General features: G+C 39.4%; 1 protein-coding gene across 1 annotated transcript in view; it reads left to right on the top strand.

The window, feature by feature from the left end:
- The window catches only part of Ghr (growth hormone receptor), a 261,833-nt gene extending 253,420 nt beyond the window's left edge, over positions 1 to 8,413 (top strand). The window contains exons 12-15 of the mRNA XM_052743766.1: positions 1,007 to 1,172; positions 1,801 to 1,891; positions 5,167 to 5,236; positions 5,468 to 8,413. Of these exons, the coding sequence (XP_052599726.1) occupies positions 1,007 to 1,172; positions 1,801 to 1,891; positions 5,167 to 5,236; positions 5,468 to 6,445 (1,305 nt within the window). The 3' untranslated portion in view covers positions 6,446 to 8,413. The remainder of the gene's footprint in view (positions 1 to 1,006; positions 1,173 to 1,800; positions 1,892 to 5,166; positions 5,237 to 5,467) is intronic.
- The last annotated feature ends 7,073 nt before the right edge of the window (positions 8,414 to 15,486 follow it).

Genomic DNA, 15,486 nt, shown 5'->3' on the forward strand with positions numbered 1-15,486 from the left:
GTTCCACCTAATTCTAATTTGCTGAGTTTATTGAGTGCTGGAAAGAGGATAAATGAAGTTTCCCGACAGGAGTATGAATGACTCAAATGCAGCTACGCTCACAGGGTAGCCCGCCGCAGCGTAGGTGATGAGTCACGAAAGCTACATCCTGGCTGCCCCCTGCACAGCTTCCAGGAAGCTGAGTGGATGGGACAGTTCCCTCTCCCCAGGAATCATTACTGTGTACATAACCCTTGTAGAAGTGCCTTGTGGATCATCTTGGTTTCATGAACTCCCAGCCTTCGGAGTGTTGCTTACTTCCTAAGCCTGAGGACCCTCCTTCCAGGAGATAATGTTTCCATTCGGAGGAAATAGCTACACAGCACTTTCTGAGGAACTGACTTCTGGCATAAATAAAGTGTGTAGCTGCTTCTAATAAAATCATTTGCCATTTCAAAACAACTATAGTATTTCTAGGACTGTTTTGAATTCTGTGATTATTAATAAATGACTAACCAGATTTTCCAGGGAATACATATTCTACAGATATATAATTTGCTTGTGGCCATAATTTGCTTTGGTGTGGAAATATGGGATTTCCTGTTCTAATTTATTGCTCTATACAAAACTGTAATGTCCTAGATCAGTAGGTAACATAATTGTGGTCCTCTTTATAGCTCAGCCATGCTTTAGTCTGTTATAACTTAATCTTACTAGACTACTTAATGACCTAATGCAAAGGCATAGCTGTATTTCTTTAAGCAAATGTATATCTTTGTGTTTATACTAAAAGAAATTTGAGGATTATTATTATTACTTTAACAAAATTATTATTATTTTAACAGAATTATTCTTTACATAATTTGTCTCAGTGTATTTTATTTAATAGCCAACTCCCTCTGGACATGTTAAAATATTACACACTTTCTAGAAACCTGGTTTGAAAAGAAAAGAAAAAATGCATGAAGAATTTGTGCATTGAGTTGTTGATACTTGAGCAATATGTTTTTATATTTTGTTTTGAAAGACACGCCCCCTAAAGACAACATCATTTCCACTGTACTCACTGAAACTGGAAAAGGAATATGAACTGCGTGTGAGATGCAGACCCCACAACTTTGAAAAGTACAGCGAGTTCAGTGAGGTGCTTTATATAACATTTCCTCAGTTGAACGCATTGACATGTGAGGAAGGTAAAGTGTGTGTGTCAGTCGGTGGTGGGGGGGTGGGGGTGTTTAAATTGCAGCTAGCATGACTTTTGGCAACGTAGCAGCTAACATATGCCTACACTGTTAGTGTATTGTCTAGGGGGTATTCTTTTTGTTGTTGTTGTTGTTTTTGAGACATAGTTTCTCTGTGTAGCCCTGGCTGTCCGGGCACTCACTCTGTAGACCAGGCTGGCCTCGAACTCACAGAGATCTGTCTGCCTCTGCCTCCAAGTGCTGGGATTAAATGTGTGTGCTGTCATGCCCAGAGGCCTCTTTTTCTTTAACTGTTTTTACATACACATACACACACACATACACACACACATACACACACACACACACACACACACACACACACACACACACACTCCACAGGTTTTTTTTTTTTTAATGTAAAGGGATTTACATTTACAGCAAACAAGCATGTTGTATCCTTAGGACAGAAAAAAATCCAAAATCATCCCATTGTGTTTCCATGGTTATCAAGTGAAACATTAACTTTCCCCTATGAATTCAAATTAACAAATGTTTTCAAGTGGGAAAAGAAGGTGCCATGTAAACTTTGCTTCAATTATTCATAATTCTGTTAGTAAAATATTCTTTCCTGTTTTAGATTTCCAGTTTCCATGGTTCTTAATTATTATCTTTGGAATATTTGGAGTAGCAGTGATGCTGTTTGTAGTGATTTTTTCAAAACAGCAAAGGTAGGTGTGAAACGCTCTCTTTAATATGTTCTTTGCAAGTTCTGATTTCCATGTGTTATTTGAAAATTTCTCTTGTACAGTAGGAGCGGATATTTTAATTCATTCAGAAATTTGATTTCTGGTTTTGCTTTTACCACATCCATCCTCAGTCTGCAGTGTTCATCTTAGACAGTGGGCAATCTAGATCGGGAAGTCGTGTAGCACATTAAAAGGTTTGCACTACTGACTGTGCCCATGTTGACAGCACTTCCTTATCAGAAAAGCTCCCCAAAGGTGCTCAACAAGTCACCCCTTCACATCAGGACCCCACAGTATCCCTGAACCTTCAGCAGAATCTGTGGCCATCATCGCATACACTCTAATTTAAGTGACAAACTGAAGCCACCCAGACACTTCATTCTAAGAAACTTTCTCAAGTTTATTCATAAGGTGTTGATGTCAAATAAATCGGGGTGCCATTTAAATTATTTGACCATCCCATGATTTTATGTTTCACCTACATTTATTTGTAAATTCAGTCAAAATTCTTTTCAAGTTTTAAGAAATTCTATTTTGGAGTATCTTGGAGTCCAGAGCATTGGACTATTCAACCACTATTTAACAGCTATTCAGCAACTGCTGTTTGAACTACTAATTCTTGAAAGAAAGAGCTGTGTCCCCATACAGCAGAAGTGGGAGAATGCGGGGCTGCAGGTCCACAGTGTAATTTTGGTTTCTATTATCGAGTGAGGATTTTGCTATAAAGTATGAGATTTTGTGAGACTCCTAACCGTGGGAGTGGGGGTGTCTCTGACTCTTTTGCCTGTTCTTGGAACCCTTTCCCTCCTATTAGGTTGCCTTGTCCAGGCTCAGTTTGAGGACTTTCACCTTGTCTCATTGTCTCTTGTTTTGACCTGTTAGGCTGTGTCCTTTGGAGGCCTACTCTTTTCTGAAGAGGAAACATAGAAGGAGTTGATCTAGGGAGGAGGGGAACTGGGGGATGGAGGGGGGCTAGGAGGAGTGGAGGAAGGGTAAACTATGGTTGGGATGTATTGTATGAGAGAAGAATCTGATTTCAACAGCAAGAAAAAAAAATGAGCCTTCTGGCTTAGCACTGAATGTTGAGATGTGCAGTAAGCTAGGCCAATCTTCCTGTTTCTGTTTCTTCATGATCTGAAGCAGAGGGCCAGCTCTCCCATTTGAGGAGACACACAGCTTACCGCCGTCACCATTCCTCCTAATAACAGCACAGTAACCCATCTGATCCATTGATTTACACAAGTAGCTTGGACCCTTGGAGTTTGGGGGTCTCTGTGGCTTAAGATCATCACAACTACAGAAAGCCACTACCACCTGCCAAAACAGGTCATGTTCTTCAGAAAGAAGACAAGTCATGGAATCAGACAACAGCTATTTGGGGATCTTTGTTTCATATAATTGAGGTTACCTTAATTTTTATATCTTTGAAAACTTGAAGGATGCATTTACAGACCAAACAAGAAAGCAGCATGGCATAGGGCAGACAGCCTGGCTCTGGAGCAATTGTCCTGGGCCTGAGCACCAGCCCTACCGATGCTTTGGCATGACTGGAGTGCACAGATAATGTCGTTTCTGTAGTCAGACTTTCTTTGAACCACCAGCTCCTGAATAATGAATGACACAGAGACTTTTTATTAATTATGAAAGCTTGATCTCAGCTTAGCCTTGTTCCCCAATAGCTCTTATAGCTTAAACTAACCTGTTTATATTAATCTATGTTCTGCCACATTACTGCTCCTCCTTACCATACATCCGACTTCCTCCACATCTCGCTGGCGAATCTCCGCCTGATTCCTCCTCTCCGCCGCCCCACCCCCAGTTCCTTTCTCTGCCCAGAAGTCCCAGCTATCCTCTCCTGCCTACCTGTTTGCCATTCAGCTCTTCAGTAAAGCAATCAGAAAGTGCCTTAGGCAGGTGAGGGAAAACAGAGACATCTTCCCACAGTGTGATCAAATATCCCAAAACACATCTCCCTTCCTGGTCGTTGTAAAGATTAGATGAATTGTTTAATGTACACATCAATCATCTTGTTCTATAAAAAAACAATCATCATGTGCTGAGGTTTTAAGCTCTGGGGACTGTATCTGTATCACAGCCTCTCAGTTCCCCCACGGAGGTATGGAAGCATCGGAGCTCACTATGTTAGTTTTAAGGCATAAACTCCAGTTATACAACAAATAGATGGCTTATTCAAATTTGTTCAAGAAATGCTGACCGAGCAGCTTCCAGGTACTAAGCAATAGAATTTCAACAAGACACAAAGTTTGTAGAATAAACGCTGAAATTAATTATAGTCAAAACAATTCCAGGGACTAGAGAAGTGGCTCAGCAGTTAGAGCGCATACTTCTCTTGTGGAGGACCCAGGTTCAATTCCCAGCACCCACCTCTGCCTCTAACTCCAGCTCCAGGGGATCTGAAGCCCTCTTCTAGCCTCCCTAGGTACCTACTCATCTGTGGAATATATTCACCGAGAGGCACATAAAATAAAAATAAAAATAAAAAATCTTGAGGGGAGTCCATGAAAGGGGTACAAGAGAGGGCAACTGGGAGAGGCTGGAGGAAAGAGAGGAAGCGGGGGAAGCGATGTAATTCAATTTCAATTTAAAACATTAAAAATAAATATTTTTTAAAAAGAAAAAAATAATTTCAATATCTGAAAGAGAAAAAATATGTAAATACATTATAGGATTATGTATATAAATCTATCCTAACTAGAGATAAGTCAGACTAGCCGGTCCTACTTTGAATGATCCATGCAATATCATGCTGGTGGGCTATCATCACAAATGTTTTATGGTTACTCTGGACTGTGTGGTGCTGACTTAGTTCCACCCACTCTTTCAAGGGTGAAAATGACTTTGGTTTCACTTTATGGATTGATTTGTTTTCTTCTTGGTGTTACATGCTTCAAAGGTGTCTTATCTATGAGTCACGTGGAAGGTGGCTTTAGACAGAGTTGGATTACTCACAGCCAAATACTAAAATTGGCTAACTCATCAAAAGCACTAAGCAAAAAGAAAAGAAAATAGAAAAAAAAACCACATTTTACCAAAATGATTTTAAATGAAGGTTTTTTTGTGATTTTTTGTCACCTTCTGTTTAATACTTTCCCCCTCTTTCTCATATCCCGCTTCAATAAGATACAAGAGTACTTAGAATAAATGGTAGTACCACCTAGATTTTATGTCTGCCTTTTGAAATAAGAGAACATGGAATGTTTAAGATATGTAAAAATAAAATTTCATTTGTTTTCAAGGATTAAGATGCTGATTTTACCCCCAGTCCCAGTGCCAAAGATTAAAGGAATTGATCCAGATCTTCTCAAGGTAATTAACTCTAAGTTGTGGATCATTCAATTAAGTAATACCTAAAGAATACTGTCCTCTGTTGAGACGGTTTGGATTTTTCTTTGGTTGGTTGTTGTCTTTGGGATTTTTTTTTTTGCGGGGGGGGGGGGGGGGGGGGCATGTTTTGTTTGCTCAATGCATCCTCTTGAAAATTATTTAATTGTTTTTGAATTGCTTTTCATGGATCTCCACTTTCTGTCTGCTTCCTAGGAGGGAAAATTGGAGGAGGTGAACACCATCTTAGGCATTCATGATAACTACAAGCCTGACTTCTACAATGATGACTCCTGGGTTGAGTTTATTGAGCTAGACATCGATGACGCAGATGAAAAGACTGAAGGGTCAGACACAGACAGACTCCTAAGCAATGCCCATGAGAAATCACTCGGCGTCCTTGGAGCAAAGGATGACGATTCTGGACGCACCAGCTGCTATGACCCTGACATTTTTGACCCTGATTTCCACACTAGTGACGTGTGTGATGGTACCTCAGAGTTGGCTCAGCCACAGAAGTTAAAAGAGGAAGCTGATCTCTTGTGCCTTGACCAGAAGAATCTAAAGAACTCGCCTTATGGTGCTCCCCTCGGCTCTCTGCACCCCTGCATTACTCCAACAGCGGAAGACAAACCACAGCCACTTCTGAGGAGTGAAACTGAGTCAACCCACCAACCTGCCTCCACCCAGATGAGCAATCCCGCTTCACTGGCAAACATCGACTTTTATGCCCAAGTAAGCGACATTACACCAGCAGGCAGTGTGGTCCTGTCTCCAGGCCAAAAGAGTAAGGCGGGGATGGCCCAGTGCAACACGCAGCCGCAACCTCAGGTAGCTGCGCCCTGCCAAGAAAATTACAACCTGAACAGTGCCTACTTCTGTGAGTCAGATGCCAAAAAGTGCATCACTGTGACCCCTCACTTGGAGGCCACGCCATGTGTAAAACCAAGCTTTAATCAAGAGGACATTTACATCACCACAGAAAGCCTTACCACTACTTCCCGGATGTCCGAGACAGCAGAGCTTGCTCCGGATGCTGAAATGCCTGTCCCAGACTATACCACGGTCCACACCGTGCAGTCTCCACGGGGCCTTATACTCAACGCAACTGCTTTGCGTTTGCCTGAGAAAAAGAAGTTCCTCTCCTCGTGTGGCTATGTGAGCACAGACCAACTGAACAAAATCATGCAGTAGCCTTTCCTATCTTTAGCCACAAAGAAATGGCTGGACATGAATGCCTAAACCAAAACCATGTTTTAAATCTGTGTTGGGAGAGTATGAGGGTGCGTGTGGATTCTAAAACACCTTTTCCGGAAACATTTATCACAAAGTGGAAAATCAAGAATGCTTAATCAGATAGATACTCCCATTGTGAATTATAAATATTTTAAAGGATCGTCTCTAAGACTGCTTAGTGGCAGTGATTGTCTGTATTGTGGGTCTTAATTTTGTGATACTAAGCATTAAATAATTAGCTATGTTTTTCATGTATGTAAATCATGCTTTTTGAAAAAGCAAACCAATCAGGTGGCTTTTGCAGTTCAGGAAATCGAATGCAGATTACAGCACAGGCTCATTTCTTTTTCTTTTTTAAATAACTGGGAACTAAAATTCTAGGTGAGACAGTAAGGCTAGTTTGGATATGTAAAACATTTATTTTGGCATAAAACTGATAAGAGATATTTTTAATAATTTACACTTTAAGCATGGCTATTTTCTAATATACTATACACGTATTGTAGTTCACAACAATCCATCCAAGGATGTAGCAACTACAGCATAAAGAGGGTTTAACGCTTTGGTCAATGAACCTAAATAAAAACAAACAAGTTAGATTTTTACAAAGCCCTTTTTATAACTCCCAAAATTTCTTAAATCTAAAATGTCTAATAACCTGCATTATTGGAACAAACTCATTTTAAATGTTTAAATGAATATTTTTTAATTTATAAAACTTAAAATTTTTTATACAGATCAACATATCACACACCAAGCAAGAACAGAAATGATATTAATGAAAGACACACTTTTTTCACAAAATTTAAGTTCAAGCCACAGGGCTCCATGCTGAGAAGCTGAAGGGATGGTAGTGTTATTGGCTAGGATGTGGAAGAGCTGTAGAAGCTTGTGGAGCGGGGTTTTGAGAGCCCAGGGATCCGGAGAAGGAGGCTCCCCAACATGTACAGCACTGTCTCTTCAAACGTAGCTCAGTTTTTATAGTAACCTAAGAATTAATACCTACAAAGAGAAATTCACCTGTTGAAGCACATTGGCTACAGTTAACCAGGTAATAGACTAGAAAATTAAAGGCCTAGATCTTTGTCTCACAGCCAGGCACATACTTCGAATCCATGGCAAAAAGGGACAGAATAAATGAGTCTCTGATTACAAAGGACAGCTCAGAATTAACTAAACAAGTAGCAGACACTTTATCGTCAAACCTTTTATAAGGTGTATTTTAAGTAGGAAGAAGAGACTCATCACTTCTTATTCACCTCCCATGAAGACTGGTCTAAGACAAGGTGGAAAAACACACAATATGAAAAAAAAATCCCTCTTTGATTCCTGAATAACATAAACATAATTTTTAGGTTAGCCCCCTGTCAGTCCACTGAAGAATACTTCTCATTTTAAGTATTGTTTTTCGAAGCTTGAAACTTTAAAGTTACCTTTAACTTTTCATGGTATTTACCATTTTGCTCAGACCTTTGTGGGGAAACATGCTTAATGTTTAGTGGTTTTCAATTCTCCTTCGTGCAGGGGAAATAGTGACAGTCTAGGCTTGGGTGTTTACGGTTCACTGTGTTACTTTATAATAGATTTTAATAGATTTTTTTCCTGCTACCTTGCTGCTATGGTTCCTCCAATGGCTACATGATTTAGTTCATAAGAAATATCGTCAACTTAGAATCTATTCAGCTTACAGACGTGTGTTTTGATGAACTATCTTACCATTTCACCATAGGTTGACCATATCTCTATAGCCAAAAAAAAATAGCTAAATACCTCAATCAGTCCCAGAATGTCATTTTTTGGTACTTTGCTGGCCACACAAGCCATTATTCACAGTATGACTAGTTGTGTCCTGCAATCTATATTTAACTTTCTTTTATGTCTGTGGATTTTTTTCCCTTCAAAGTTCAATAAATTTATTTTCTTGGATTTCTGATCGTGTGATTCTATTAACCCCGAAACGAAAGCACCCTGACCCGGACTTTGTACTGAGATTAGCACAGTAAAGGACTGAGAAGTTAGTTTAAATACATCAGCAAGTGGTGGATCACAGAGGAGCAGAGGGGCAGGGGGTAGTTAAGATATCCTTTTTCTTGTATGGACTGTGTCCTCTCCTTAGCCTACAACTCCATGTGGACAGAGACTTACAGAGCCATGCTTCCAGCACATCACATTAAGTGGTGAGTCCAAGTTGATGTGAAGTACGTGAGAAATGGAAAGAGGGAGGTGTTCGGCATTATCTCTAAGGCACATTACTAGCTTGAGCATGTTAACCTGGAATCAAGGACAACAGTTCTCCCTGGACTCACATATTGACGGAGTCTGTCATGTGGACTCCTTGTCATCATAGGAAGCAGACAATAAGTCTCACGATATTAGTTGCTTTTCTTATTGCCCAAAAGAAGCAACTTGAGGGCAAGGTCTGTTATGGTTCACAGTTTAGAGGGTAGGAAAGGCATGGCACCTGAGTGTCTTGGTCCCTGACCGTGGAAGCTTGCAACATGACTTGTTCACATCTTGGAGGATACAGACACAGAAAGCTCCAACTGGAACTAGAGGCAAATATAACTTTCAGTCCCTGCCCCCAGCTACCTAGTTCTACCAAGAATGTCCCTAGATCCAAAGGTTCCACAACTCCTAAAACTGTGCCACCAGCTGGGAACCAAATATTCAAACACATGAGCCTGGGGAGACATGGAAGGTTGGCTTAGGTGGCTTGGGTGGGTTGAGATGGAGCAGGACACATGGAAGGTTGGCTTAGATGGCTTGTGTGGGTTGAGATGGAGTAGCGGGAGACATGGAAGATGGGCTTAGGTGGCTTGTGTGAGATGTGATGGAACAGGACACATGGAAGGTTGGCTTAGGTGACTTGTGCGGGTTGAGATGGAGTGGGCAGTAAAGCCATGAAGCATAAATTCTTACTTTATGTCTCAGGTGGTGAATCACTTGTTCTCAGGCACGCATTAAGTCTTAGGAGATGAAAGGCTGGCATTGATAAGCCACTGGATGGTTATTTACTGCCTCAGTCAGTTGCATAAACTGCCAAGACTATATATAATACTTAGTGGCTGCATTCAATTTAAAAAATATATATATTCTATCTGCTGACTTCTGTCCTTTGAGAGGTCATGACCTAACAGAACTATGGTGTGGAGCCTCTTAGATTTCCTACTTGTAAATATACTTTGAGAAATTGTGTCCTTTCACTGGGATATGAGAAGATATTCTGCTTTTGCATTTACAGAAAAGAAACACATAAAAGATCCCCACTACTGAGAGCACCTGATATTGATTGTTTACATGTGCTGCATAGACCCAATCTTCTAAAGCAGTGGTTCTCGGTCTTCCTAATGCTGTGACCCTTTAATACAGTTCCCCATGTTGTGGTGACCCCAGCCATAAAATTATTTTCTTTACTACTTCAAAACTGTAATTTTGCTACTGTTATGAATTGTAATGTAAATATCTGTGTTTCTGATGGTCTTAGGCAACCTCTGTGAAAGGGTCATTCAACCCCCCAAGAGGGTTGCTATCCACAGGTTGAGAACCACTGTTCTAAAGCTAAAAGAGGTTCTTGCCTATTTCAGAATATTAATGGCATGTGACTGCATATAGGTTTCTGTATTTAAATATCAACATGGTTCTATTGAAATATATACCAGCAAACATTTATATGTTTTTACAGCAAAACATGTTGGTCATGTATTTATTTGGGTAAGAAATCACAAGTAAAGCCAAGCAGAGTCTGTCTTTACTCCCAGTGCTCAGGAGGCAGAAGCAGGTGGAGCTCCGTGAGTTCAAGGCCAGCCTGTTCTACAGGGTGAGTTCCAGGAGAGCCAGAGCTGTATAGTGAGACCTTGTCTCAATAGAAAAAAGAAATGAGAGAGAAAAAGAAAGGAATCACAAGCAAAAACGTTAGACATGGTTAAAATCTAAACTCTTTAGAATCCAAGATCTTATATAATATGCCCCCAATCAACTTAGCCAATTTTATATTTAGGAAATGGACATCTAGGGCACTATTAAGAATAATAATTTGACCTTTGATTGGCATTTAAGCCCACTCTCCTTGGAAAACTAATAAGTATATTGTGTCCACCTTGTTACATGGGTAGAACTTCTCCTGGTCAAAATGATCTCTCACTGGTAAGTCACATGTGAATGGGCTGCAAACTATAAACTCTAGACTTCTACACCATACTCTAGACTTCAGTATGACTCCTGTAGCTGAGCAGGTGCCCTGTGGGGGGACAGTGGAGGTGATGCTTACAGAACTGTAAAAAGGCTATTAATACCACTGGAGTGAAAGCTTCTAGGCCTAGGAGACCCCTTCACTAGCCTTGAGACTTCTACCCCTTGCAAATAGGCTTGGGAAGGAATGAAAATAAAATCCCCACTGGACAGCTGTAGAACCAGCTGCTCCATACACTGTTGCCAATGGTGTGATTCCGAAGTAGAAAGCTTGTTGCTACTTCTCTACATCCTTCTGAATAGACTAAGACCAAGTGTGTTCCATGACCATCTGGTGGCTTGTTGGAGCTTAAACGGTCCCCCATGGATGTATTTGGAAACACTTGCCATTTCTTGAACAAAGTTTGTGGTTTCCTAGCTCTGCATTCTTTCTCAACAAGAAAAAGCTCCCACGTAACAAATGTCTATCAAAACCCTTCTTCAATCAAGGTTCAGCTCAAATGCCTCCATGTAGAATTGATCTTCCGATTCCCTCCACCCTTAAATGATCATTCTCTTCTCTGAACCATTTTTCATTGCGTTTATCATTCCTTGCCCTTTAGTTTGCCTACCAGCCATTTAGGATAGGGTTACTTACATACATTTCCTGAGAATGTCTGACCCTAAAATGTTTTTAAATGAATAATTTAAAAGTAAAACAATTTTAGAAAACACTTTAAGTTATACTCCTCTCTGGGACAGCCATGACACATTTTTAGGTTTTTAAACATTAAAAAATAAACTTAACACTTTATTTTTCTAATTAAAGATGAAATACATCACATAGGTCAGAGATGTGGTAGTTCAATTCCAGGCCACAGTAAAAAGTGAATATTGCAATAAAGGAAGTCACACAACTTTTTGGCTTTCCAGTACATATAACAAGTTATTGATATTATGCTGTGCTCTATTGAGTGGACAGGAATGTTATTTCTTAAAAATGCATAACCTTTAAAAAATATTTTATTTGCCTTATTGTCATCTGAGTCTTCAGGAAATCACATCTTTCTTCTGGTGGGGTGTCCTGTCTTGATACTGATGGCTGATTGACCAGAGCAGTGGTTGAAGGTTTGAGTGTCTGTGGCAGTTTCTGGAATCGAGGCAACAGTGAATTCTTCCACTCATTTCTCTGTGGTGTGTCACGTCCCCTGATAGAATTTTACTCACAGAACTTCTTTCAGAATTGAAATCAGTCCTCTTAAGTGATATCAGTGCTCTACAACTGAGTTTGTGTTATATGCTGAATCTGCTGTTCTTTCTTACCAATGTAGGGAATAGGTTGGCAGCTCAAGAGAGCACTTTTTTCCTGGAATTTTTTTTTAATTTATTGTTTGAGAATTTCATACACGCATAATGTGTTTTGGTCAAATCTACCTCTACTCCTTTAACTTCTCCATATCTCCCCAGCCATTTTCTCCTCCCAACTTCATGTACTCATTTTAAACCCAAGTTTTAGTGTTGCCATTATGTGTAGAGCATCATCTACAGGAGCATGGGCAACCTATCGGACAGCCACATCCCTGAAGTAAACTGACAGTTCCCTCCCCTAGCAACCATCACAAGAAAAAACTTCCTTTTCTTATCCATAAGCAACTTCGCATCCATTAAGCCCTTAGCAACTCACATCTTCAAGCTCAACTTCTACTTCTAGGTCTCTGTTTTACCATGTCGGTAATTTCTTCCTCACTGATGTCTTGAACCCTTCAAAGTTTTCCATGAAGATTAGACAAAACTTTCAAATTCCTATTAATTTTGACATTTTCACCTCCTCCCATGAATCATAAATATTAATGGAGCCTAGATTGTGAATGCTTTCTGGAAGATTCTCAGCTTACTTTGCCCATATCAACCAGAGGAATCCTTACCTATGTCCACTATCTCTGACTTTCTGAAATATGTTCCTTAAACAATAAAAATCAAAGTTGGAAATCACTGCTTTATCCATGCACTACAGAATTGGAATCATGGTCACAGGCATGTAATCAACATGAATCTCCTTATCATCTCCAAAAGGGCCCTTAACTAACCAGATGCACTGTCAACAAAGAGCAAGAGTTAAATTTTTTAATACACCAGTAATTTTAATTTATATTATCATTAGTAGTATGCATTCATTATATGTATTAATGCTGCCTCATTATATTTATTAATGGGGCCCAGTATAATATTTTAATACATACATTCAACGTGTATTTATTTACCCACCCCTCTTTCTCCCCAACCTCTGGTGACCACAAATTTGAATTCAGGACTTTAAAAAATATCTTCCACTTAAGAAAGAATATGTGATACTTATCTTTTTGTGTCTAACTTATTTTATTTACATCGTTTTCAGGAATATGGGTGTAACTGGAAGTCATTACTTTTTAATCACTTTATTATAATGAATTCATAAATAAAAGTATCACACAGCTAGATGAAGGAAGCCACTCAAACAAACATTTGCTATGTCGCAAATGCTACACATCTCAGTGGACTTCTGTAACGTGAGAATACATACCAGAATACATATGTATGCCTGTGATAAACACGCAGTTCTTTTCTCTCTCTGAGTTTGGGTGCCTTTGCCTAACATTGTACTTTCTAAGTCCATTTATTTTCAGTCACATTTAATTTTTCTTTGCTGCTAAATTCTTTTTTATGTATGCCACATTTTCATTAGCCATTCATCTGTTGATGAACGTCTAAGTGGGCTCCATTTCCTTACCGTCATAAAGAGAACAGCAATGAACACAAATGTGCAATATCTCTGTGGTGGGAAATAGAAATCTCTAGGTATATGCCCAGGAATTAAATAACCGGATTATATGGTAGTGCTGTTTTTAATTTTGTTAGGAACTTCCAAGCTGCTTTCTATGATGTCTGTATTAGTTTATGTTCCCATCAGCAGAGAATTAGGGTTCCTCTTTCGTCATGTACTTTCTAATATTGGCTGTTAGGTTCCTGGTGATTCTGACTAGAGTGTAGTAGTAACTCAAAATAGTTTTAATTTTGAATTTGACAGATGATTAGGGATATGAAACACTTTGTAAAATAGATATTGGCCACTTGAGTTTCTTCTTTTGAAAACTGTAAAGACTCCTGGATTGGTAGAACTTGTATCCTGAAAATGACTATACTACAAAAATTAAGTTAAAGATGTAATGCAATACCCATCAACATCCCAAAGTCACATCTAGAACAAACAATCCAAGTATTCCTATAGAACAACAAAATATGTATATATGAATAGCCAAAGCAATCCTAAGAAGTAAAAATGCAGCTGCTAGTATCATGATACCCAACCTTGAGATTATACTATAAAACTAGAGTGATAAAGACAGCCTGGTACTGACATAAAAACCAACAGGTAGACAAATAGAAAATATTATTGAATGCAGAAATAAGCTAGTAAACCTATGGCTTTTAAAAAAAAAAAGAAGCAAAAAACTTCAGAGAGAAAAGATAACCTATTCAGCATGGTGCTAGCAAACTATATAGGCCCTGGCAGAAGAATAAGATTGGATTCAGTATGTCATCTTGTACAAAAATCAATTTGAAATGGACAAAAGATCTAAAGGAGAATAATGGAACAGGAAGCGTAAATTTGGGTGGGAGAGCATTGGGCAGGGTAGAGGATGGAATGTCGGGAGGGACAACACTAAAGACCTTTCAAAAAACACAAATGAAAACCTACAATTGCAAAAGCTTCCTAAATACATATTCCTACATATTATATATGTATACATATATAATATACATAAATAGAAATGAGTTAAAACAAATTTACCCTGTAACAGGACAATAATAACCCCACTAGACACTATTAAAAGGCCCAGTGCCAGGAGAAATTACTTTTTTGGAGTTCTTGGCCACTGAGGTCTCACAGACCTCCAAATATTACAGGCTATCGCCACTGCTCTTGGTTACCTTCCAGAATTTCATGGTAAGACTCTGTTTCTGAAGCTACCACAAACTCAAATCATAGAACACGGCAAAATCAAGCCAGTAGGGACTTATAAGCTTCATCCCTATTGGCTAGCTTTTATGGTAATGGAAGGTACTATGCAAACTACTGGAAGAGATAATCATCATCCCCAACTATGAACCCTGAAAGATACAATAATGACTCATATGGTGAGACATGTCCACTGATGTAATAGTGGCATGAACATCATGGGAGTAACCAACCACTTTCTGATTGGATTTAAGTTCCAATTCACATGATGAAATCTATACCTAGCCCTATTATCAGGATAATAACCTATGGCTATCTACTGAATGCACCTCCCCATGGGAGGCCTTGCCTTCTTGTGGGAGGCAGTGAGGGGTGGGTTGGGAGAGGAGGCTGGGGAGCGGGGCGGGAGGAGGGAAGAGGGGAATCTTTGGTGTGTAAAATGAATGAAAACAATTTCTTAATAAAAAAAAAGAACCTATGGCTAGACAACTCATAGGCCTTAAGGGAGAACTTACTATTATTCTGCTAAATGGACATAGTATTAAACAGTTCCTAATGATTAAATTCATAGATCAATGTATATCTCAACCCTCATCTGAGAAGCTTCTGTTTGCAGTAGATGGTGATTAAACAGCAAGAAGAGAGAGACACTGGGCCTGGTTTTGGCTTGAGCATTTAAAGCCTCAAAACCCACCCCCCAATAACACACTTCCTCCAACAAGGCCACACCTCCTAATCGCTGTCAAATAGCACCACTCCCTAATGACTAAGCATTCAAATGTATAAAGACCATTCCTATTCAAACCACTATACACGCATATATATGAGCAATACT

Source organism: Peromyscus californicus, unplaced genomic scaffold, assembly GCF_007827085.1.
Source record: "Peromyscus californicus insignis strain IS unplaced genomic scaffold, ASM782708v3 Scaffold_18__1_contigs__length_77618521, whole genome shotgun sequence".
NCBI lineage: Eukaryota > Metazoa > Chordata > Mammalia > Rodentia > Cricetidae > Peromyscus > Peromyscus californicus.